At 53.0% G+C, this 20,677-nt stretch overlaps 3 protein-coding genes across 5 annotated transcripts in view; 1 reads left to right on the top strand and 2 right to left on the bottom strand.

Moving 5' to 3' along the window:
• Positions 1-16,261, bottom strand: part of ORMDL2 (ORMDL sphingolipid biosynthesis regulator 2) — a 92,552-nt gene extending 76,291 nt beyond the window's left edge. The window contains exon 1 of the mRNA XM_084758613.1: positions 16,258-16,261. The gene's annotated coding sequence lies outside the window, so the exon portion shown is untranslated. The remainder of the gene's footprint in view (positions 1-16,257) is intronic.
• On the top strand, positions 10,466-13,283 carry CD63 (CD63 molecule). The gene is made up of 8 exons (XM_084758599.1): positions 10,466-10,595; positions 11,027-11,103; positions 11,839-12,027; positions 12,198-12,272; positions 12,387-12,482; positions 12,596-12,736; positions 12,939-13,022; positions 13,130-13,283. The coding sequence occupies exons 2-8, from the start codon at positions 11,038-11,040 to the stop codon at positions 13,193-13,195; spliced, it is 717 nt and encodes a 238-aa protein (XP_084614725.1). The 5' UTR covers positions 10,466-10,595; positions 11,027-11,037; the 3' UTR covers positions 13,196-13,283.
• RDH5 (retinol dehydrogenase 5) lies at positions 14,163-20,663 on the bottom strand. 3 transcript variants are annotated; one of them, XM_084758578.1, is made up of 5 exons: positions 20,067-20,663; positions 19,197-19,536; positions 18,796-19,054; positions 14,775-14,938; positions 14,163-14,582 (listed from the first exon to the last, which is right to left on the bottom strand). In XM_084758578.1, exons 2-5 carry the CDS (start codon positions 19,504-19,506, stop codon positions 14,359-14,361), a joined length of 957 nt encoding a protein of 318 aa, XP_084614704.1. In that variant the 5' UTR covers positions 19,507-19,536; positions 20,067-20,663; the 3' UTR covers positions 14,163-14,358. The 3 variants fall into 3 exon arrangements, with proteins under 3 accessions (XP_084614704.1, XP_084614702.1, XP_084614703.1); XM_084758576.1 differs by having other exon boundaries at positions 19,197-19,541; positions 20,067-20,662; XM_084758577.1 differs by having other exon boundaries at positions 19,197-19,522; positions 20,067-20,660.
• Between the last annotated feature and the right edge of the window lie 14 nt (positions 20,664-20,677).

Genomic DNA, 20,677 nt, shown 5'->3' with positions numbered 1-20,677 from the left:
GACTGTTAGCCCTCCAACTGTACCCTTTCCTTTTTGCCTTTGGTTTCCCCAGGTAACCAAAGCCTTTCTTAAGATGTCTTCTTCCTTTCCAGGGCCTTGAAGTCCTAACTTCAGGGCTCTCCAGGTGGGGTCTTCCAGCAGGGGGCGCCATATTCCTGGTCAAGGAGAAGGAAGGGGAGGGTGTTGAGCTTAGGGTTTTCTCTTCCAGGGGCATGGAGTGGCAGATGGGCTGATGCGGGCCTGAGCTGTCAGATGAGAGAAGCTGGTGAGAGGGCAGCTGGAGGCAGAGTTCCAAGGAGACGCAATCTCAGAGGGAAGTCAGGAGAGCACATGGCTGCAAAGATCAAAGTGGTTGCCTGGAAGTGTGTAGTGTGTGTGTGTGTGTGTGTGTTTGTGTGTGTGTGTGTATGTATGTATGTGTGCATGTGTGTATGTGTGTGTGTATGTGTATGTATGTGTGTGTGTGTGTGTGTCTGTGTGTGTTTGAGGAGGACCAGAGCATCTGCCTCTGCATTACCAGCATCACCTACCCTTTCTAACCCTGATACTTCATTGCTGGCTGTCTCACTGCTCTACTGCATCCACGAGGGAACCAGACCAGTTTGATTACAGCCCCTAGCGTGCCCCCTATAAAGCCCTCATTTTTTTTTTTTTTTTTGGCAACTGCCTTTGTTTGTTTGAAACAGGATCTCACTACGTAGCCTTTGCTGGCCTGGGATTCTCTAGGTAGATAAGGCTGGCCTCGAACTCACAGACATGCACACCTTAGGTATACTGACTTTCTCCTGTGCCCACCACCCTGTGCTGGGCAGCCCCCAGGACCCAGGGCCTCTCTCCAGTATGGACATCACCACATTGTAGTTTTGTCTGCATGTGCAGGCTGTAACCATCTTCCCCCTCCCCCCCCACCCCCCACCCCTTCCCCTGAGACAGGGTTTCTCTGTGTAGCCCTGGCTGTCCTGGAGTCACTTTGTAGACCAGGCTGGCCTCCAACTCACTGAGATCCACCTGCCTCTGCCTCCCGAGTGCTGGGATTAAAGGTGTGTGCCACCATACCCGGCTCAGGCTGTAACCATTTTTACCTTTTTTTTTTTCCCCCCAAGACAGGGTTTCTTTGTGTAGCCTTGGTTGTCCTGGACTCATTTTGTAGATCAGGCTGGCCTCAAACTCACAGCAATCTGCCTGCCTCTGGCTCCTGAGTGTTGGGATTAAAGGCATGCTCCACCATGCCTGGCACCATCTTTACTTTTTAAAAAAGGGTTTGTTTGTTTGTTTGTTTTAATTTTGTGTTTATAAGTATATTTCCTGACTGTATGTATGTGTGCCTTGTGTCCAGGGAGGCAGAAGGGAGTGCTGGGTCCTTAGGATTCGAGCTACAGTAATGAGCCACCATTTGGAAGCTAGGAACAGAACCCAGGTCCTTTAGGAGAGCAACAAGTGCTCTTGGCATCTGTGCTGTCTGTACTGTGCTGTCTGTCCTGCCCTGTCTGTTCTGCGCTGTCTGTCCTGCCCTGTCTGTCCTGCGCTGTCTGTCCTGTGCTGTCTGTCCTGCCCTGTCTGTCCTGCGCTGTCTGTCCTGTGCTGTCTGTCCTGTGCTGTCTGTCCTGCCCTGTCTGTCCTGCGCTGTCTGTCCTGCCCTGTCTGTCCTGCGCTATCTGTCCTGCTCTGTCTGTCCTGCCCTGTCTGTTCTGCCCTGTCTGTCCTGCCTTGTCTGTAAGCACTTTAAAGGTTTTTTAATACAGGGACTGAGTGAATGCACGAGTTCTTCCTCAGTTCCTGCCTAGTGTCCTTGGCTTTCAGTCCCAAGCATTAGACATAGTCACCAACAAAGCTGGGCATGGTGGCGCACGCCTTTAATCCCAACACTCGGGAGGCAGAGGCAGGCGGATTGCTATGAGTTCGAGGCCATCCTGGTCTACAAAGAGAGTCCAGGACAGGCAGGGTGACACAGAGAAACCCTGTTTTGAAAACAAAACAAAACAAAACAGAGTCACCAACAAACACTTAACTTTGCTTCTGTCTTGTTTGTTAAATGCTCACCCATGCCCTGTGTCAGGGGAAAGATGCAGGTGCTCTCTGAAGTCAGAAGAGGGTGTCAGATCCCCTAGGACTGTTGTGAGCTACCTAATGTGGGTGGGTGCTGGGGACTGAACACGGGAGAAGAGCAGTCAGTCCTCTCAACCACGGAGCAGCCTCTTCAGCTCATCAAAGCAGAGTTATTTGTTTATTTATTTATTGGTTTTTCCAGACAGGGGTTCTCTGTGTAGCCCTGGCTGTCCTGGACTCACTTCGTAGCCCAGGCTGACCTCGAACTCACAGAGATCTGCCTGCCTCTGCCTCCCAAGTGCTGGGATTAAGGAGTGCGCCTCCATGCTGGCTATGGCTCACTCTAAACCAGGCTGGCCTCAAACTCACAGAGACTTCAGCTTCTGGAGTTCTGGGATCAAAGATGTGCACCACCACCTGTAAACAAAGTCATTTAATTCCCACAAGTCTAAAGATAATATGCTGGCCATAGTGGCGTACACCTTTGATCCTGGCACTTGGGAGGAAGGCAGAAGCAGGTAGGTGTCTGTGAGTTTGAGCTCAACCTGGTCTACACAGTGAGTTCTAGGACTACATAGTGAGACCCTGTCTCAAAAGTAGAAACAAAACCAAAACAAAAAACAAACAGCCGGGCGTGGTGGCGCACGCCTTTAATCCCAGCACTCGGGAGGCAGAGGCAGGTGGATCACTGTGAGTTCGAGGCCAGCCTGGTCTACAAAGTGAGTCCAGGACAGTCAAGGCTACACAGAGAAACCCTGTCTCGAAAAACCAAAAAAACAAAACAAACAAACAAAAAGCTATTAAACCATTAATACTTCAAAGCCTTTTTTTTTTTTTTTGAGACAAGGTTTCTCTGTGTAGCCTTGGCTGTTCTGGACTTGCTCTGTAAACCAGGCTGGCCTCGAACTCACAGAGATCCACCTGCCTCTGCCTCCTGAGTGCTGGGATTAAAGGTGTGCGCCAGTGCACCTGAATAAAGCCTTTAGCTTTGAGACAATCTCAAGTAGCCCAAGCTGGTCTCAGCCTCTCTTTGTAGTTTAGGATGACCTCTAAATCTTGATCCTCCTGCTGCCGTCTCCTACCTTCTGGGAGTACAGGCCTGGCCACTATGCCGTGTTTGTGCAGGGCTGTGGGTTGACCTTAGGCCTTCATGCATGACTGGCAAGCATTCCGCCAGCTGAGCCGCATCCCCCCCCCCCCCATAAGCCGTTATTATTAGTGCTGGAGATTGGACATTGGGCCTCACGCCTGCTAGATGAACACTTTCTTGCTGAACTGCAACCGGAGCAAAGCCCGCCCTCGGGGCTCCTTCCGTGATCCTCACAACTGCACTGTGAGGTAGCGGGGGAGGGGGGTTGACGCTTTTCTGCCACCAGACTGAGCAAGAGTTTTGCCAAGGTCATGCCATTTGACAGAACAAGGTCTCACTTCATGGTGTCTCTCTGTCTTGGGGAGCGCCCCGGTGGGGACAGCCATGGCACCCTTACTGTTACCTGCGTGTTAATTCTGAATGACGAGCTTTATCTCTCAAAGCCTCCATTTCCTCACCATGAGGACAGAAGGGCATTGGGCAACGTGTCCTCTTGGGTAATGCAACGATCAAGAGATCTAGCCTTGCCTGTGAAACCTGGGGACAGTTACAGTGACCGGAGGCTCCCCTCTGTGTCCCCAGAGTCCACCAACCAACAGAACAGGGTATGCTCCTCGCTGGGAATCCACGTCAGGCTGTCTGGGGAGCTCTGCTGGGAGTGGTCTGTGAGCCCTTCTGCCAACAGGACCTAGAGACAGACCTGCAGTCACAGCTCTGCCCTCAGCTTTGTTTTCACCTGTGCCCGTGGTCTGGGGGAGCATCCGTTATTAGTCAAGGCTGGGGCTTCAAGATTCAAAACTCATCAGGATTGGGTATGAGCCAGAGGCCTGCGTTCCAGCCCTCAGTCCTCCTCCTCTCTGGAGGAGTGGGTGGCCTTAGCAGTGGCACGTGCCTTGGGGTGGCCTTAGCAGTGGCACGTGCCTTGTGCTCTCTCCATCTTTTTTTCCATTCTTCCTCATCCCTTTGCTGGAACACTGATACTCCCTGTGTGGCTTGGAGGAGAAGAGCGAGGAGCTGCAGAGAAGCCTGGCTTTGCTTCATGTGAGGGACTGGGGGGCTGGGGGAGTCCCTACTCCCCAGTTTATCTTCCAGGCACCGGAAGTGCAGCAGGCTCGGCCAACTGCAGCGGCTTAGAGTCCACCCTGGATGGCACCTTCTGAAGGGACAAGGCTGGGGTCGGGCCCATCCCCATTCAGAGGCCCCCTCTGCCTTAGAGGGTTGACTTTCCAGGCTGTAGGATAAGATTATTATTTTTGGCTGGGCGGTGGTGGCACACGCCTTTAATCCCAGCGCTTGGGAGGTAGAGGCAGGCGGATCGCTGTGAGTTCAAGGCCAGCCTGGTCTACAAAGAGAGTCCAGGAAAGCCAAGGCTACACAGAAAGACCCTGTCTTGAAAGACCAAAAAATAAAAAATAAAAATAAAAATTGGTGCTATTGGTACTAAATTTTGCCATTTTTACTTTTTTTGTGTGTGGAGGTTTGAGGCAAGGTTTCTCTGTGTAACAGCTCTGGTTGTCCTGGAACTTACTTTGTAGGCCAGGCTGGTGTTGAACTCACAGAGATCTGCCTGCCTCTGTTGGGATTAAAGGTGTGTACCAACAAAGCAGGCCAGGGCTTCTCTTGTTTCCGCTGTTTGGGCTGTGCGTCACAGATTAGCTGGGGCGTGAAGCTGTGGCCAACTGTTCTGTCTCTGCCTTCCATCTTGCCACCGGAGTGCTGGAATTGTGGGTGCCTGATAATGAGAATGACTTCTTTAAAAAAAAAATGGTTTTGAGACAGGGTCTCACTGTGTAGCCTTGGCTGTCTTAGAACTCACTCTGCAGATCTCAGGCTGGTCTTCAACACATGGAGATCCCTCTGCCTCTGCCTCCCAAGTGCTAAATGTGGGCGCCACCACTGTCCGGCTGAGGGAGGCTTTACAAAGCAAGAGTGCCAGGTACTGTGGGGAATTACCCCGCCCCGCCCCGGGGGAATGCCAGAAGTAGGGCTAGGCAAATGCCTGAGAATGATTTCCCCCTCCCTCCCCGAGACAGGTCTCTCTGTGTAGCCTTGGCTGTCCTGGACTCACTTTGTAGACCAGGCTGGCCTCGACCGCACAGCGATCTGCCTGCCTCTGCCTCCTGAGTGTGCACCACCACCACCTGGCCCGAGAATGACTTTTTAAGTGTGAGTTTTGTGTTTGGATTCAAGTGTTCAGGGTCATATATCCAGGGTCTTGTCTGCCAAGCCATCTGTTTAGCTCATTTACAGGATATTTTAAGGTAGAGTTAAGTGGGTTTAAATAATTCATATTTTATGACCAGTACATCTTTGATCATCAAGAATTTTTTTTTTTTTTTTTGGTTTTTCGAGACAGAGTCTCTCTGTGTAGCCTTGGCTGTCCTGGACTCACTTTGTAGACCAGGCTGGCCTCGAACTCACAGCGATCCGCCTGCCTCTGCCTCCCAAGTGCTGGTATTAAAGGCGTGCGCCACCACGCCCGGCCCCATCAAGAATTTTTTAAAAAGAGATTTATTATGTATACAATATTGCATCAGATCACATGATAGATGACTGTGAGCCACCATGTGGTTGCTAGGGATTGAACTCAGGACCCCTCTCTGAGCCATCTCTCCAGCCCCGTCAAGAATTTATTTATTTATTTTTTTGTTTGGTTTTGTTTTTTTGTTTTTGGTTTTTCTTTTTTTTTTTTTTTTTTTAAATATTTATTTATTATGTATACAGTATTCTGCCTGCATGTACACCTGAACACCAGAAGAGGGCACCAGATCTCATTATAGATGGTTGTGAGCCACCATGTGGTTGCTGGGAATTGAACTCAGGACCTTTGGAAGAGCAGGTAGTGCTCTTAACCTCTGAGCCATCTCTCCAGCCCTTGTTTTTGGTTTTTCGAGACAGGGTTTCTCTCTGTGTAGCCTTGGCTGTCCTAGACTCACTTGGTAGAACAGGCTGGCCTCAAACAGCAATCCGCCTGCCTCTGCCTCCCTGAGGGCTGGGATTAAAGGCGTGCGCCACCACACCCGGCCTAAGAATCTTTTTTAAAAAGTATTTTAAGTATGAAAATGTGGCCTGAGTGTGTGTGTTAGTACTGGGTGTAGTGTGTGCCACGCCTGGGGTGTTCAGATCCTCTGGGACTGGGGTTATTCGTGATTGCGAGCTGTCATGTGGGACCTGGGAAACAAATCTGGCTTCACTGTAAGAGCTTAGCTGCCCAGCCATTGCTTCAGCCCCAAAGTCCTCAACTCTCCATCTCTTTTTTGAGTATCTGTAAACACATTACCTCACACCAGCCCCTCACAACACCGCCATCTTCTTCTGTAGGAGTCTGGCTACTCTGCGCTTCCCCTCTGGTCTCTGGTCTCCAGCTCTCTCCTGCTTCTCCTGCTTCTCCAACTGCTGTGCATTTGTGGCGGCCTGCCCTAGCCCTACTTCTGGTGTTCCCCTGGGGGGTGGGGGTGGGGGTAGGCAGGGGGTGGGGATGGTAGGGGTAGGGGGGTGAGGGTGGGGTGGGGGTGAGGGTGGGGTGGGGGTGAGGGTGGGGTGGGGTAGGTGGGGGTGGGGTGAGGGTGGGGTGGGGGTTGGGGTGGATAATTCTCTTCATCTTCACAACAGCTCTCCCCCTGCTCACTCGGCTATGTCCACTTCTTCCTTTTGCCCCTTGGCCCCAGAACGGTGCTCCTGACACAGTGCAGGAGACTGCACCACCGACCGGGTGCCAACAGCTTGCTTCTCACCCAAAGTGACCTCTCCATGCTACCTGGCACCCGTGGCTCTTGCTGTTCTGAAACCTTCCCTGGGCTCCTTCCCATTTCTTTCTTTCTTTCTTTTTTTTTTTTATTTTACCTGTCCCCTGCGTAAGGGATGAGCAAGGGCTTTAGGCTTTCACAACCTCCAACTCTTTGTGGGTGCACCCACCGCATGGCCATCTTGAACTTCCCGCCCTTGGTGCCCATCGCTTTTCTTGGGTGACGCTCCCATCCTCTCTCTTGTAGATGATCTGGGTTCAAATTCTAAGACAGGCAGGGTGTGGTGGCATTCACCTTTAGGGCCAGCACTCAAGAGGCAGGTGGGGCTCTGTGAATTTGAGGCCAGCCTGGTCTACATGGTGAGTTCTGGGACAGCCAGAGCTACACAGAGAGACCTTGTCATAAAAAAAAAAGAAAAGAAAAGAAAAGCAAGCAAAAGTGTCTAAGACTCTGGGAATGTTACTGCACGTTGTCAAGCCAGTTTTCTTATGTCTGAAACAGAAAAGAGGCCAGCAGGTGAGGGCACTTGCCTCAAGGTAGGCCTGAAGGCTTTTGATCCCTAGAAGCCGCAAGGTGGAAGGAGAGACTGTTTCCTAGAAGCTGTCCTCTGCCCTACACACACACACACACACACACACACACACACACACACACACACACACACACACACCATAAACAAAAGTGAAACAGGAATGACTTCAAAAGAGAAATGACCCTTGAGGGAGAGGGGAAGGCTCTGCCAGTCCTCGCTGTCCATTTAGTCTCTCAGTCCCTTTACTGGCTACTTCCACCTGTTTCTTTTTTCTTTTCTTTTCTTTTTTTTTTTGAGACAGGGTCTCTCTGTGTAGCCCTGGCTGTCCTGGACTCACTTTGTAGACCAGGCTGGCCTCGAACTCACAGCGATCCTCCTGCCTCTGCCTCCCGAGTGCTGGGATTAAAGGCGTGCGCCACCACGCCCGGCTGAGACTGATTTTCTTGCATTATCATTTCACTATCAAAGCTAGCCAATTTTTATTTTTTACTCTTCCCCCCCCCCCATTGGTGGAGATGAAATCCAGAGCCTTGAACATTATGAAGTGTTGTAGCACTAAGACACTCCCCTCCAAGCCTAATAAACTGCTGTCATGTCTGATTCTCATTTGCGCCCCCTGAAGCAAGAGTTTGCCCTTTAATCACCAAGGTGGCCTTGGAGAATAGCGCCCAGCCCTGAGGAACCCACTGGCTCCCTGAGCTCCTGCGGCTCTCCAGGAGTTTCTGCCCTCCTTCAGTGTGGATAGAACGTGGTTCTGCCTTCTGACAGAGGACAGACCTACTCTCTCTTGCTGCCCCACGCCCAGCACAGGCCTGGCGGTTAGTGGTAGCACAATAAGAAAACTCATGAATACTCCTCTCTTTGGCCTCTTGACTCCTCCTCCTCCATATCCTGCCGCGATAAGGGAGAGCCAGGTCTGGACCGCGCCTGGTGTAGTCTGCAGGGAGCTGGGGGGGGGGGGGGGAGAGGGCATAACTCAGGAAACTGCTTCTCAGCCCAGATGATTGCCTTATCTCTGCATTTCTTTCATAGTGGATTTACATTGTGTGGGAAGCAGACGAAGTCCTGAATGAGGTGTGTTCCTGAGCTGAGTGTGTACAAAGAAGCTGAGTTTCCCCGTTGCATGCTGGTGCTTCTCCACCAGGGTACACGCGGGCCGCCCGACCTCAGCACTTTTGTAGGTGTGTCTATCCTGTCTTCACTCCCTCCTCATCCCCTGTCAGGCTTCCAGGACTCAAGCTGTGCTGGCTGAGGCAACTTCGTTCAGTTTTTTTTCCCCCCTGACCTTTCTTTTCACTTTTCCAGACAGGGTTTCTCGAAACCCTGGAGTCCTTCTTTTAGAACTTGCTTTGTAGACCAAGCTGGCCTCAAAGGCATCCACCTGCCTCTGCCTCCTGAGTGCTGGGATCACAGGCATGTGCCACCAGTGCCTGGATTTTATCGTGGCATCTCAAAACATGAATATTTACCCTCTGCTTTCTTTTTCTTTCCACATCCCTCATAATAATTCTCCATTTACTTTCACATCCTTCTAAAAAGCCGCTCCAGAGCCCACACAGAAGAGACAACATGTGATGTCTGTCTTTGTGAGTCATGAGGACACTCATGCTGCCTCTTTCTGTGTACCTACGTATGTGTGTGAGGTCAGGAAAGGACGTTGGTGTCCTGCCTTGTCACTTCCCACCTTGTTGCCTTGAGACGGGGTCTTTTACTGAACTTAGAGTAAGGCTGACTGGCCAGCAAGTCCCAGTGATCCTCCTGTCTCTACCCTCGAAAGAGTGGGGCCACTCCTGATTTTATAATGTGGGTCCTTGGATCAGAACTCACGTCTTTATGTGGATTTTTAAATTTTTTTTTTTTCGAGACAGGGTTTCTCTGTGTTATCTTGGCTGTCCTGGACTCACTTTGTAGACCAGACTGGCCTCGAACTCATAGTAATCCAACTGCCTCTGCCTCCTGAATACTGAGATTAAAGGCGTTTGCCACCACTCCCGGCTTCCTTTATGTGGATTTGAATTTTTGATCCTCTTGCTTAAGGTTTGAAATTGCGTCTGTTGTGGTGGCCCATTTGGTGTCCTAGCACTGCAGAGCCAGAGAGGCAGAGGCAGCTCTGAGTTTGAGGCCAGCCTGGCGAACAGACCAATTTCCAGGACAGCCAGGGCTATACAAAAACAAAACAACAACAACAACAACAAAACCCCTATTCTCAAAAAAGAAAAACAACAAACAAGAATCGCAAGTGCTGGGATTAGACACACGTACCACCAGGCCGGGCTTTGGTTCTGATTGCTTCTTTGCGCACACTTCTCTTCCCTTCAGACTCAGCAAGAGGCAGAAGGAGCTGTTGTGCAAAGGACAGAGCTCAGGCTAGGAGCGTGAAGACCGGTCCCATCGTCGCTTTTCACAACAGCACAAGGGAGGGGGGGCCCTGACTACGGCCTTCACCTGGCTTTGCCATCTCCAGCCTTGGTGGCCTCTCACATCTCCACTAACCACGGGCTAATCCAGGAACAAGGGAGCGCAGACTTTGTTAATCATTCCCCAGAAGGCGGGCCCAGGCTCTGACGCGTTGTGATGGACGTGTGAAAAGGTTCTGGACAAGGACTTCCTCCGAGTTTTCCCAGCTCAGGAGTTCCAGAAAATGGAGAAGTCAGGGCCAGAAAACCCTAAGCTAGAACGATAGGACACTCCCAGCGCTTTCTGGAAGTTTATTCTCGCCCCACCCAACCCCACCCAACAACCTAAGGTTTCTGCGGTCTTGGGAACCTGCGACAGGGGAGTGCGGGTGGAGGAGGGCAGCCGAAGACCATTTTGACACTTTGCCTCAGTTCTGCCACCCTCCGTCCTCTGGGCTCTTACTCGCCTATTCAGCGTTCCTGACCCACAGAAAACCAGAATGCCCCGAGGAACCCTGAGGTCCAGCTCCTGGCTCCAGCCTTCCGCAAAGGGGGGCCACGTGGCCCTATCCGGGCCGGGGGCTCGCCTCCCCCTCGGCTAGCTCCTAGTGACTCAGGCCGCAGCTGTTCCCGCGTCACATGAGGGAGGCTGGCGGCCACCCCGAGGGGGAGGGGGCTGGCCGGAGCCGGGGCGGGGCCGCGCGGCAGGCGGGGCGCGAGCGGGGGGCACGGGAGACAGCGGCCGAGGCGCGGCGGGAGAGCATCGAGGAGCGTCGGGAGCGCAGGTGAGGCTGGGGGACCCCCCTCATGCCCCGGGGACGCGCGCGCGCGGGGGGCGCACGGTGCCCAGCTCCCCCCCGAACCCCCCGAGAGCAGTCTCGCGCTCCGTCTCGGCCACCCCGCTCGGCCCTCGAGCAACTTTGCCTCGAAGTTCGCGACGCCCGCGGGGCGCCGGAGGGCAGGCTGGCGGCCCGGGCGGGCGCGGGTCGAGTTCCCTCCGTGCGTGCCGGGGTCCCGAGCTCCGTGCCGCGCGCCCCCACCCCCGGGTCTGGCCACCGCGGAGGGGGCAGGGAGACGTGGATCTGACCGCGGGTTCCGGGTGGGAGGGGCCGCGATGGGGGCCGCGCAGGGAAGGCTGCGAGGGCCGGCGGGGAGCTGCCGCTCCGGCGCCCCCTCCGCCTGTTCTGATCCTCGCGCTCTCCGCGGCCCGCCCCAGGCCCAGCAGCCATGGCGGTGGAAGGAGGAATGAAGTGTGTCAAGTTCTTACTCTACGTTCTTCTGCTGGCCTTTTGCGTGAGTCGAGTGGGAAGGGGACCGGGCACGCCGGCGGGGAGCCTTGGAGCGGGTGCCGGGAGGGGTTGGGTGAGGGACCCGGGAATGACTGCAGCTGGAGGCCAGATGTGGAAAGAAAAGCACCGGGAAAGGGGCCAGAGGCAGAGCACCCTCCTCCCTCCAGCTTTCTGGGACCTCTGGGCAGAGTTTGGACCGGGAATGGCCACCTTAGACGGACAGCACCCCAACCAACCCCCTTCTGGCCCTTCCTGTCTGGTGACCCAACCATTTGTGATACGGGGTAGTGGGGCAACCTGCCAACGGTCAGATGGTATCGCCACCGTGCTGCCCCCACTCCTTACCCTGTTGATTCATCTCTGCCCTCTCATCTACTAGGGGGAGGAAGGGCTCTGCCCATCTTTCATTTGCCCCTGCCCTGGGAAGCCGCTGTTGGTACAGAAAGGGGCCGCTCTTAACCTCCTCTCCCCGCTCCCTGGCCTGGCTGACCCCAGGGCCATAGTCACGGGAGTGAGGGGCAGTTCTGGGAGAGAGTGTAGCTGGGAGTTCGTAGGGAGTGATGCACACCCTGGGCCCAAGAGCTGTTTAGAGGAAGGCATGCCGCCTCCTGATACCTAGCCTTCACTGTGGGGCAAGGATGGGCAGACTTCCTTTTCCATAGCTAGTGTTTCCTGGAGGCGTAAGAAACTGTGTTCTGGGTGGGGGTGGATCCGACCTCACCCTCACCTTTTCCCCCAGGCCTGCGCAGTGGGGTTGATTACCATTGGTGTAGCAGTTCAGCTTGCCTTGAACCAGACCATCACCCAGGAGGCTACTCCTAGCTCCCTGTTGCCGGTGATCATCATCGCAGTGGGGACCTTCCTCTTCCTGGTGGCCTTTGTGGGCTGCTGTGGGGCTTGCAAGGAGAACTACTGTCTTATGATTACAGTGAGTGGGGGTGTGGGACCCGCGTGACTCCCGGGACTACCAGAGGGCATTTCTGTGGCGAGGCGGGTGGGCGAAGCACACCAGGAGTGTCCCAGGAAGTGACTGGGTCAGAGCAAGCGCTTTCAATCCAGACTTCAAACCCAACTCGCTCCTGTCCTGTCCTCTTGCAGTTTGCCACCTTCCTCTGTCTAATCATGCTTGTGGAGGTGGCTGTGGCGATTACTGGCTATGTGTTTAGAGACAAGGTTAGTGGCCGGAAGGTGGGGGGGGGGGGAAGAGGGGAATTGGGGGGGGGAAGCCCTCTCTCAGGCTGCTAGGGCCTGAACTCTGCTCTCCACACCGTGATTCCCTACTCTCAGGTGAAGTCAGAGTTTAATAAGAGCCTGAACAAGCACATGCAGGATTACCTTAAAGACAACAGCACAGCCCAAGCTGTGGACAAATGGCAGAAGCAAGTGAGTGGGCCGGCTGGGAAGAGGGGCGGGATGGGCGGAAGGTTCTCATCTCTGAATCGACGTGGAGGGGCCCATTTAGCAGCGTCTCCTTCCGCGCCTCCTCCCTCCCCTAGTTTCAGTGCTGTGGGGCCACCAACTACACAGATTGGGAGAACATTCCGGGTATGTCCAAGGACCGCGTCCCGGATTCTTGCTGCATCAACGTCACTGCAGGCTGTGGAAATGACTTCAAGGTGTCCACCATCTATACCCAGGTGGGGAGAAGACGTCAGAGGAAGGGGGCTTGGGAGGTGGGGAGAGGTGCCCATGGGATCGGGGTTGGGAGAAGCGGGGGGTGGGGGGGTGGGTGGGGGGCAGAAGGTCCAGAAGAGAGGTTGTGGGGGTGGGGGATGGGGGTGCGGGAGGTCAGTAGGGAGCTTCTTCCTGTTGGTATCCACGCCTGCCTCTTTCCTTCAGGGCTGCTTGGAGAAAATAGGGGTCTGGCTGAGGAAGAATATACTGCTGGTGGCTGCGGCAGCCCTGGGCATTGCTTTTGTGGAGGTGAGACAGGCTGTGGGCTGCGGTCTCTGGGAACAGCGGCCCTTGGGTGGGCTGAGGAAGCTTGTGCCCTGCCTTCTCCCCGCCCTCACTTCCGCCTCTCCCGTTAGATCCTGGGAATCGTCTTCTCCTGCTGTCTGGTGAAGAGTATCCGAAGCGGCTACGAAGTCATGTAGCGGGGTCTGGTCCCTTCCGCCTCTTCAACTAAGGGAGCGGATTCTCCGGGGTTTTCAATTAAACGGATTATTTTTTCAGACCTAAAAAGGAGCCTCAGTTTGTCTTAGAGTGATGGACGGCCCCCCTTTCTTTCCCTTCTCCTCGTCCCTGCCCTGGGAACCGGCAGACATATTTAGGCTGGGTTTGGGGATCGGAGTATTTCTTATTTTATTTAATAATTTATTTATTTTTACTTGATATGCATTGGTGTTTTGCCTGCATGTATGTCTGTGTCAGATCTTGGAATTAGGGACAGTTGTGAGCTGCCATGTGGGTGCTGGGAATTGAACCCGGGTCCTTTGGAAGAGCAGTCAGTGCTCTTAACCGCTGAGCCATCTCTCCAGCCCTGATGGAGTATTTTCTTGAATGTATTGGTTGCGTTGGCAGTGGGAGAGGTGGGGATCCAGAGGAGGGTGTGTCTGAGTCTCGTCCCTGACCCCTGGTTTTGTGTTGCCAGCTCAGTCTTCAGTTCCTGAGGCCATCTCCTGCGTAAGTCCAAGGGTTTCCCACCAAGGGTGGAGCCTGGCCATGGCTGTTTAACTTTTTGGCCTTCTGATGCTGAGGTCAGCAAACTCCTTCCTCCTCAGGCCTCAAGGAGACCTGGCTTCTCTCAGAATGATTAAGGTGCTTGAGACCTGTGTGGCCAGTGTCCCGGACTATTAGATAATAGGAGAATTTCACTATTTCCTTCTTTCATGGAAGCCACCCAATTTGGCTATGACCATTTTTCGTCACATTCCCCTCTGTCCCCAGGAAAAATAGATACTTTTGTGCAAACTGCGCATTCTCAACTCTACCTTGAAAAATCCGAGAAAAATGCCCCCTGGTGGCCATCTCTCCAAGTGCAGCTCCAAAAAGCATCTAAGGTGCACCCAGTGGACAACAGAAGTTTTGCAGGCACTAGACAGACCAGACTTTAGGCCCTGGGCAGCTTAGGGATTTTACAGACTTATATCTTGTCAGCTTCCCACAGCACCTTCATTTCTGCCCACGTACTTTTTGTTTTAAAGTAATACACATTTATTGAGAACCTACTTTGTATCAGAAACCAGGCAGCACCAAGGTGGGGACAAAAATAAATGCCTTGCCCCTCGAAACCAGCCTCTTGCTGCAAAGCTAGAGATCAGTAGATTGCCTGGGCAGGCCGGGGAAGGACCCAGCTGAGCACTGTGTCCACCAGCCTGGCTGGAAGGTAGGAGGCCGGCAGCCAGAGCAGCTTGGCATCCCAGCCTGGGCTGTAGCGGGTTCGGGGGTGACGAGCAGTCAGGGCATGCTCCAGGCAGCCGGTCACCTTCGTTAGGTCCGGGTCACAGATCAGGTCCATGATGCGGCGCTGTGTTCGCAGGTCTGAAGCGTGATAGATGTAGTCAGTGCGCATGTTCAACCTGCCTCTCCTGCGTCTCATGTTAGGCGCCTTACAGGTCCTTGGGAGGTGACAACATCCCCTCTGCCCAGCCTTTTCCTCCCTAGGAGGCCTGACCTATCTGGGGCTTCTTTTTCCTATCATGCACCGGATAGGATACAGGCCCAGCCACTCACAAGCAGCGAGGAAGGCGTCCCCATAGTGGGCCTGCGTGGCGGGAGGCAGCCGGGCCCAACAGGCCGTCAGGGTGTTCTCCAGACTCTCCAGGTTGGTCACGGGGGTTCGGAAGAAACCAGGCTCCACAATGGAGACTTGTACTCCGAACGGAGCCATGTCCCGCCTGCAGGGAGGGCGGAGTTTCTGTGTGTCAGCCTGGGTTTCCAGGAGAGTGGAATCTAAGACAGAAAGGCGCCCTGACAGGAAAGCTGCTGCTGGTTGGCCGGGGATGGGAGCACAGGGGTGGGGTGGGAGGTTGTTTTTTTTCTCCCTGGCTCAGAGGATAAACCTAGGACCTGTGCATGGTAGGCAACCAGGTGAGCCACACCAATAGCAGCCTAGGGCAAGGCATTGTTGGGCTTGTTTTCCTTGTAAAAGAAGATTTGTTGATTAATTCATGTGAGGATGGCTGTATGAGTTCGTGTGCACCACGTATGTGCAGGAACCGTCATTGGTCAGAAGTCACTAACGGGGTTACAGGTTGGAGCCAACCTTAAGGTGCTGGAATCCAAACCTGGGTCCTCTGCAAGAGCAGGAATCTTTTTTATCCTGAGCCATCTCCCGGGCTCCTTGTTGTTGTTGTTGTTGTTTTTGTTTTTGTTTTTTTTGAGATGGGGTTTCATGTAGCCCAGGCTAGCCCTGAGCTCCCTGTGTAGCCAAGGATGACCCTGAACTCTTGATAATTTATGCCTCTTACCTCCTATGTGTTGAGATTACAGGTGTGTGCCATCATGTTAGCCTGCATACTTCTCTCTCGTTTGTTTTTTTTTTTAAAGACAGGGTTTCTATGTGTAACAGCCCTGCCTGTCCTGTAACTCACTTTGTAGACCACGCTAGCCTCTGCCTCCCGGGTGCTGGGATTAAAGGTGTGTACCACCAAGCTTGGCTTCTCTCTTTTTAAACCTTTTATTTTATGAGACAGGGTCTCACTGTGTAATCTAGGATAATCTTGAAATTTTCTTTTTCTTTTTTTCTTTTTAAGATTTATTTATTGTTATGTATACAGTGTTCTGTCCTCATGTACACCCGCAGACCAGAAGAGGGCATCAAATCACATTATAGATGGTTGTGAGCCACCATGTGGTTGCTGGGAATTGAACTCAGGACCTCTGGAAGAGCAGTCGGTGCTCTTAACCACTGACCCATCTCTCCAGCCCCCAAGAATTCTTTACTTAAGAAAATTGTAGGGCCGGGTGTTGTGACACACACCTTTAATTCCAGCATGCGGGAGGCAGAGGCAGGCGGATCGCTGTGAGTTCGAGGCCAGCCTGGTCTACAAAGTGACTCCAGGATAGCCAAGGATACACAGAGAAAGCCTGGCTTGAAAAACATGAGAAGGGGGGAGGGCGGGAGGGAGGGAGGAAGGGGGAGGGAGAGGGAATTGTATTTGCTTTGTGCATGTGTGGATGTCAGAGGAGAAGGTGGCTCTCTCCTACCATCATGTCCACTTAACTCGGATGTCAAGCTCGGAGTGTGTGTGATGAGTCTTGCTATGTAGCCCAGGCTGGCCTCATTCCCTGCCTCAGCTTCCCTAGGTTTTGGATTGCGGGTGGGGATCACTCCGCCCACCTCTCCTGCATATTTTCTTCTGTGATCTGGACTCAGGGCTAGCAGGCTTTTTCTGGGTGGGGTGGTGCTCGGTTGGGACCAAGCCTCAGCCTCATGCTGCTAATGTAGGTCCAGACTAATTTAGAACCCAGTATCCTCTGTCTCAGCACCCCGGTCTACTTCAGAAAGATCCAGGTGAATGTGTGGCGTGTGCGCAGGTGTGTATGAAGGCCAGCGGAGGGCTTGTGTTGTGTGGTGTGGTTCCTCATGATACACAGCGAGTGGTCTTAGCTGGTGAGCCGCTCCCTACCCTGTCCCTTACTTTTTTTTTTTTTTTTTAAGATTTATTTATTTAATATGTATACATGCACACCAGGAGGCCAGAAGAGGGCACCAGATCTCATTACAGATGGTTGTGAGCCACCATGTGGGTGCTGGGAATTGAACTCAGGGCCTCTGGAAGAGCAGCCTCTTAACCACTGAGCCATCTCTCCAACCACCTTACTTTCTTTTAATAGTAAATTTTGAGGTACTATAGGCTAGACAAAATGAATGTTTTTGTTTATTTTGAGACAGGGTTTCACCACGTAGCCCTGGCTGAACGAGAGCTTGCTATGTAGATCAGATTTGCCTGGAACTCAGGTTTGCCTGCTTCTGCCCTCTCAGTGCTGGGATTAAAGGTGTGTACCACAATGCTTGGCAAAGTAATGTTTTGTTGTTGTTGTTTTTTGGTAGTTTTATTTTATTTATTTATTTTTTTTGAGACAAGATTCCTCTGTGTAACAGCCCTCCTGGCTGTCCTGGAACTCACTATGTAGACCAGGCTGGCCTCGAACTCACAGAGATCTGCCTGCCTCTGCCTCCCGAGTGCTGGGATTAAAGGCTGGGAATGTACTAATATAACCATTTACAATGTAACTATTTAAATGTGTACTTGGGAGGCAGAGGCAGGCGGATCTCTGAGTTTCAGGCCAGCCTGGTCTACAGAGTGAGTCTAGGACAGCCAAGGCTACACAGAGAAACCCTGTCTGGAAAACAAACAAATAAACAAACAAACACACACAAAAAGCTCCAAAAACCAAAAAGCCAAACCATCATTAGCCTGAAGGTTGCTGACTGCAGACTCAGCGGATGACCGGGCAGGGGTGACGGATCTAGACTTGGTGGATAAAGCTGGGGGGAGGGGCTGGTGGTGGGGGGTGGGGAGCCTGGCTGGGTAGAGATCCAAGTGCAAAGCTGTGTTCCAAGATGCTGACTGGAAGGTACAGAAAGGGAAAGGGACGCAGGAGACAAGGGGAACTGGAGTGAGGTGAGGAGAGCCGCCTTCCTTACAGCCTGTGCTTCTGTCCTGACAGACTCTGCCGCTCCCCTGCTCGCTCCAGCTCCTTTGTATTCTCACGGACTTTGAACATTATTGTTTGACATGTCCGTGGTGAGCCCTAAGTGGAGGCGTATGTCTGCCATCCCAGTCTGAGCTGCGTAGTGACATCCTGTCTCATAAAACACAACAATGAGGGCAGACCTGACCTCGGGGCAGATCTCAATGCTCTTCCTAAGAAGCCCTGTGGTAAAATCTATTTATAAATGGCTGGGAGGATGGAATGGATATCAGTTTTTCTCCTACTGTGATTTGGGGGGCTGGTGAGATGACTCACGGAACAAGGTTTCTCGCCATCAACGCTATAACCTCAGTAAGTTTACTTTAGAATGCGTGCCATGGCCTTCCTGCATGTGTGTGCACACAGTATGCACATGGGCACGTGTAAATAAGTAAACATCTAAGTCAATGCCATTTAAACATGAGTGACAAAAGCTTCCCCTAACAGCTAGGCGCTGCTGGATTCTTACCACGCCTCACTTTACTCTGAAACCCCATGAGGCAAATCACACTCTGCTTTAACCGATTTGAAAGAAAAACTAAAACACCTAGAGAAGTAGCCTAACTGATGTGTGGTGGCTCACAACTGTAATCTGTGTCCTCAACAGGATGAGGCGGGAGGATTGCCAAGAATTCGAGGCCAGTCTGGACTACAGAGTGCAAACCTGACTCAAAAATAAAAAATAAAAGAAGTGACCTGCCTGGTATGGTGGCGCACACCTTTAATCCCAGTACTAGGGAGGCAGAGGCAGATTGATTTCTGTCAGTTCCAGGTCAGTCAGAGTGACACAGTGAGACTTGTTTCAAAAACTCACCACACTCCCACACCATACCCATATTACACACCACACACACCCACCACACACATAACTTAAGGACACAAAGCTTGTAAATGATAAAGCTTGGGTCTCTCCTACAACCCTGCCTCCTCTTCCATCTCCCCTGTGTTGTCCTACCCCCCTCTCCTAGCCTGTGTCACTCACTGAGGTACCTGTTTGAGTAGGATCCCTCCCCGCTTTAGGCCAGGGCCAGGGTCTGAAGCTGTGCATCCTCACCTCAGACTGTCAGAGAAGGCCTCCAGGCCAAACTTGGAGACACAGTAGCCCCCGCCATTGGCTGCTAGGCGACCCAAGACACTGGTGATGTTGACCACCCGGCCCTGGGCCTGCTGTAGCAGCGGCAGCAGGGCTAGGGTGACCCCAATGGGACCCAGTGTGTTTACGTTCAGCACTCGCTGGAAGTCGTCTTGTGTCAGCCATGGTGTGGGCCCAATGATACCGGCCACACCAGCATTATTCACCAGGCCAAAAAGCCCTGTGGGAAGATGACAGACACAGGGGGTGGTTTGAGGAGACCGAGGCATTCTCAGATGTTTCTGGAAGGCCTGGAGCCCTGTTCCTCCCCCACAGCCTCAGTAGGTCCTGGGATTGCTCTGCAGGTACAGCTCTATACTCACCGGCATCTCCGACCTGTGTCTTCACCCACTTGGCAACCTGCTGGACACTCTGGGGATCAGCGATATCCAGCAGTGTGGTGTGGAGACGGGAGGAAGCCGTCTGCTGTAGGGCTGCTGCCCCAGAGGGGGTCAGGCAGCTGGCCAGGACTTGGAAGCCCTTCTGGTCAAGTTGCAGAGCCAGAAGGCGCCCGAAGCCCGAGTCGCAGCCAGTGATGAAGATGAAAGCATCGCTGGCAGGCAGCCTCTGCCGGTCTCTGAACAACCACAGCACTGCCCACAGCAAGGCACCCAGAAGGAGAGGCAGCCACATGGTTGGATGCGATGCCCTGCAGATGGCAGTCTAGGCTGGCAGGAAAGCTTGCCATTCACTTCCTCTGCCCCTTTAGCCCCGGTCCCTCACATCTACTTAGCTGGAAATGTTTGGTCTGAGCAGACAAACCAAGCAGCAATATGCTTGGCAGATGACTGGCAACTAATGGCTTATGGTGCAAAACATGTGGGCAATGAAATAACCCTGAGCTGGTCCTGTGTGCAGAGCTGTTGTGTGGGAGCTCTGGGTTACCAGTCCCCACTAAAGCAGCACCATCAAAACCCTCTGAACACATCCTTGCATTACTCTTGGAACCAAGAGCCGTCGTTTCATTTCTGGTACCATCAAAGTCACTGTGTGAGGCCGGACATCTTCAGTCTATGTTGGTACCTGTTTTCTCAGTAAATTGGACTGTAGTACCTACCAGGCGCACACCAGGGTTGTGAAGATCAAAGGGATGGACTGTGAGGACAATACTCAAAGCTCAAAGCTTGAAGTGATCACTACGCACCATCCTTAGCTCGTCTCTGAATAGCAGCCCCATTCCCACCACCGCTTACCTCTGGGGAAAGCTGGCAGGTAGCGCAACGTGCGAAGCTGTAGCTTTTTCGTCTGCTTAAGAGACTTGGCTCCTAACCCTCTCAAGCTCCCAAATTAGCTACAGCTAAGGCCAAAGTCTGCAGTGGGTGGACCCTTGCTGTGGAGCAGGAGTGTCAAATGTCTGTATGTTCATGGGGTGGGGGCAGCGATGAGGAGGAGCTAAGAGGCTGAAGCCAGGTTTTGGCAGAGGGCAGCTCTGCACAGGGTCCCCCGCAGCCCCCATCTTTTCCAGCCTGGGCTCCTGACCATCTTTGCCACTGTTTCCTAGGAGGTGGGAAACCTAACAGGGCAGCTGGCCCTCTCTGTGGGTGGCCCGGGATCTGCCATTTTTTTTTCTTCCTTTTCAGCTCTTAAGTGCCCTCAGGACTTAATCTCCCACCTGCCCCAGTCTCATGACACTGCTTAACAGCACCATGGAAGGGCACGTGAGTGAGGCACAGAGCCAGCACTGAGGACTAACTGGGTCTGTTGTCTGCCTTAATTCTGCCCGGCAGGAAACTGAAATCCGGGAGTACAAAGTTTCAAGCCAAGGCTGACCACATTTCGGGGGCGGGGGGGGGGGGAAGGGGGC

The sequence above is a fragment of the Acomys minous genome (genome assembly GCF_964271855.1).
Source record: "Acomys minous genome assembly, chromosome: 15".
Classification (NCBI taxonomy): domain Eukaryota; kingdom Metazoa; phylum Chordata; class Mammalia; order Rodentia; family Muridae; genus Acomys; species Acomys minous.
The sequence above is the reverse complement of the archived record's forward strand: the minus strand, read 5'-3'. Positions and strand labels throughout refer to the sequence as shown.

Bases quoted from the DNA above. Each gene is read 5' to 3' on its own strand.
- RDH5 (XM_084758578.1), bottom strand. From the start codon at position 19,506: ATGTGGCTGCCTCTCCTTCTGGGTGCCTTGCTGTGGGCAGTGCTGTGG. The intron at 19,055-19,196 runs GTGAGTATAGAG...ATCTTCCCACAG, and splicing joins GACACAGGTCGGAGATGCCG to GGCTTTTTGGCCTGGTGAAT. The intron at 14,583-14,774 runs GTGAGTGGCTGG...ATCACGCTTCAG, and splicing joins GGACGCCTTCCTCGCTGCTT to ACCTGCGAACACAGCGCCGC.
- CD63 (XM_084758599.1), top strand. From the start codon at position 11,038: ATGGCGGTGGAAGGAGGAATGAAGTGTGTCAAGTTCTTACTCTACGTT. The intron at 12,028-12,197 runs GTGAGTGGGGGT...GTCCTCTTGCAG, and splicing joins ACTACTGTCTTATGATTACA to TTTGCCACCTTCCTCTGTCT. The intron at 13,023-13,129 runs GTGAGACAGGCT...CTCTCCCGTTAG, and splicing joins TGGGCATTGCTTTTGTGGAG to ATCCTGGGAATCGTCTTCTC.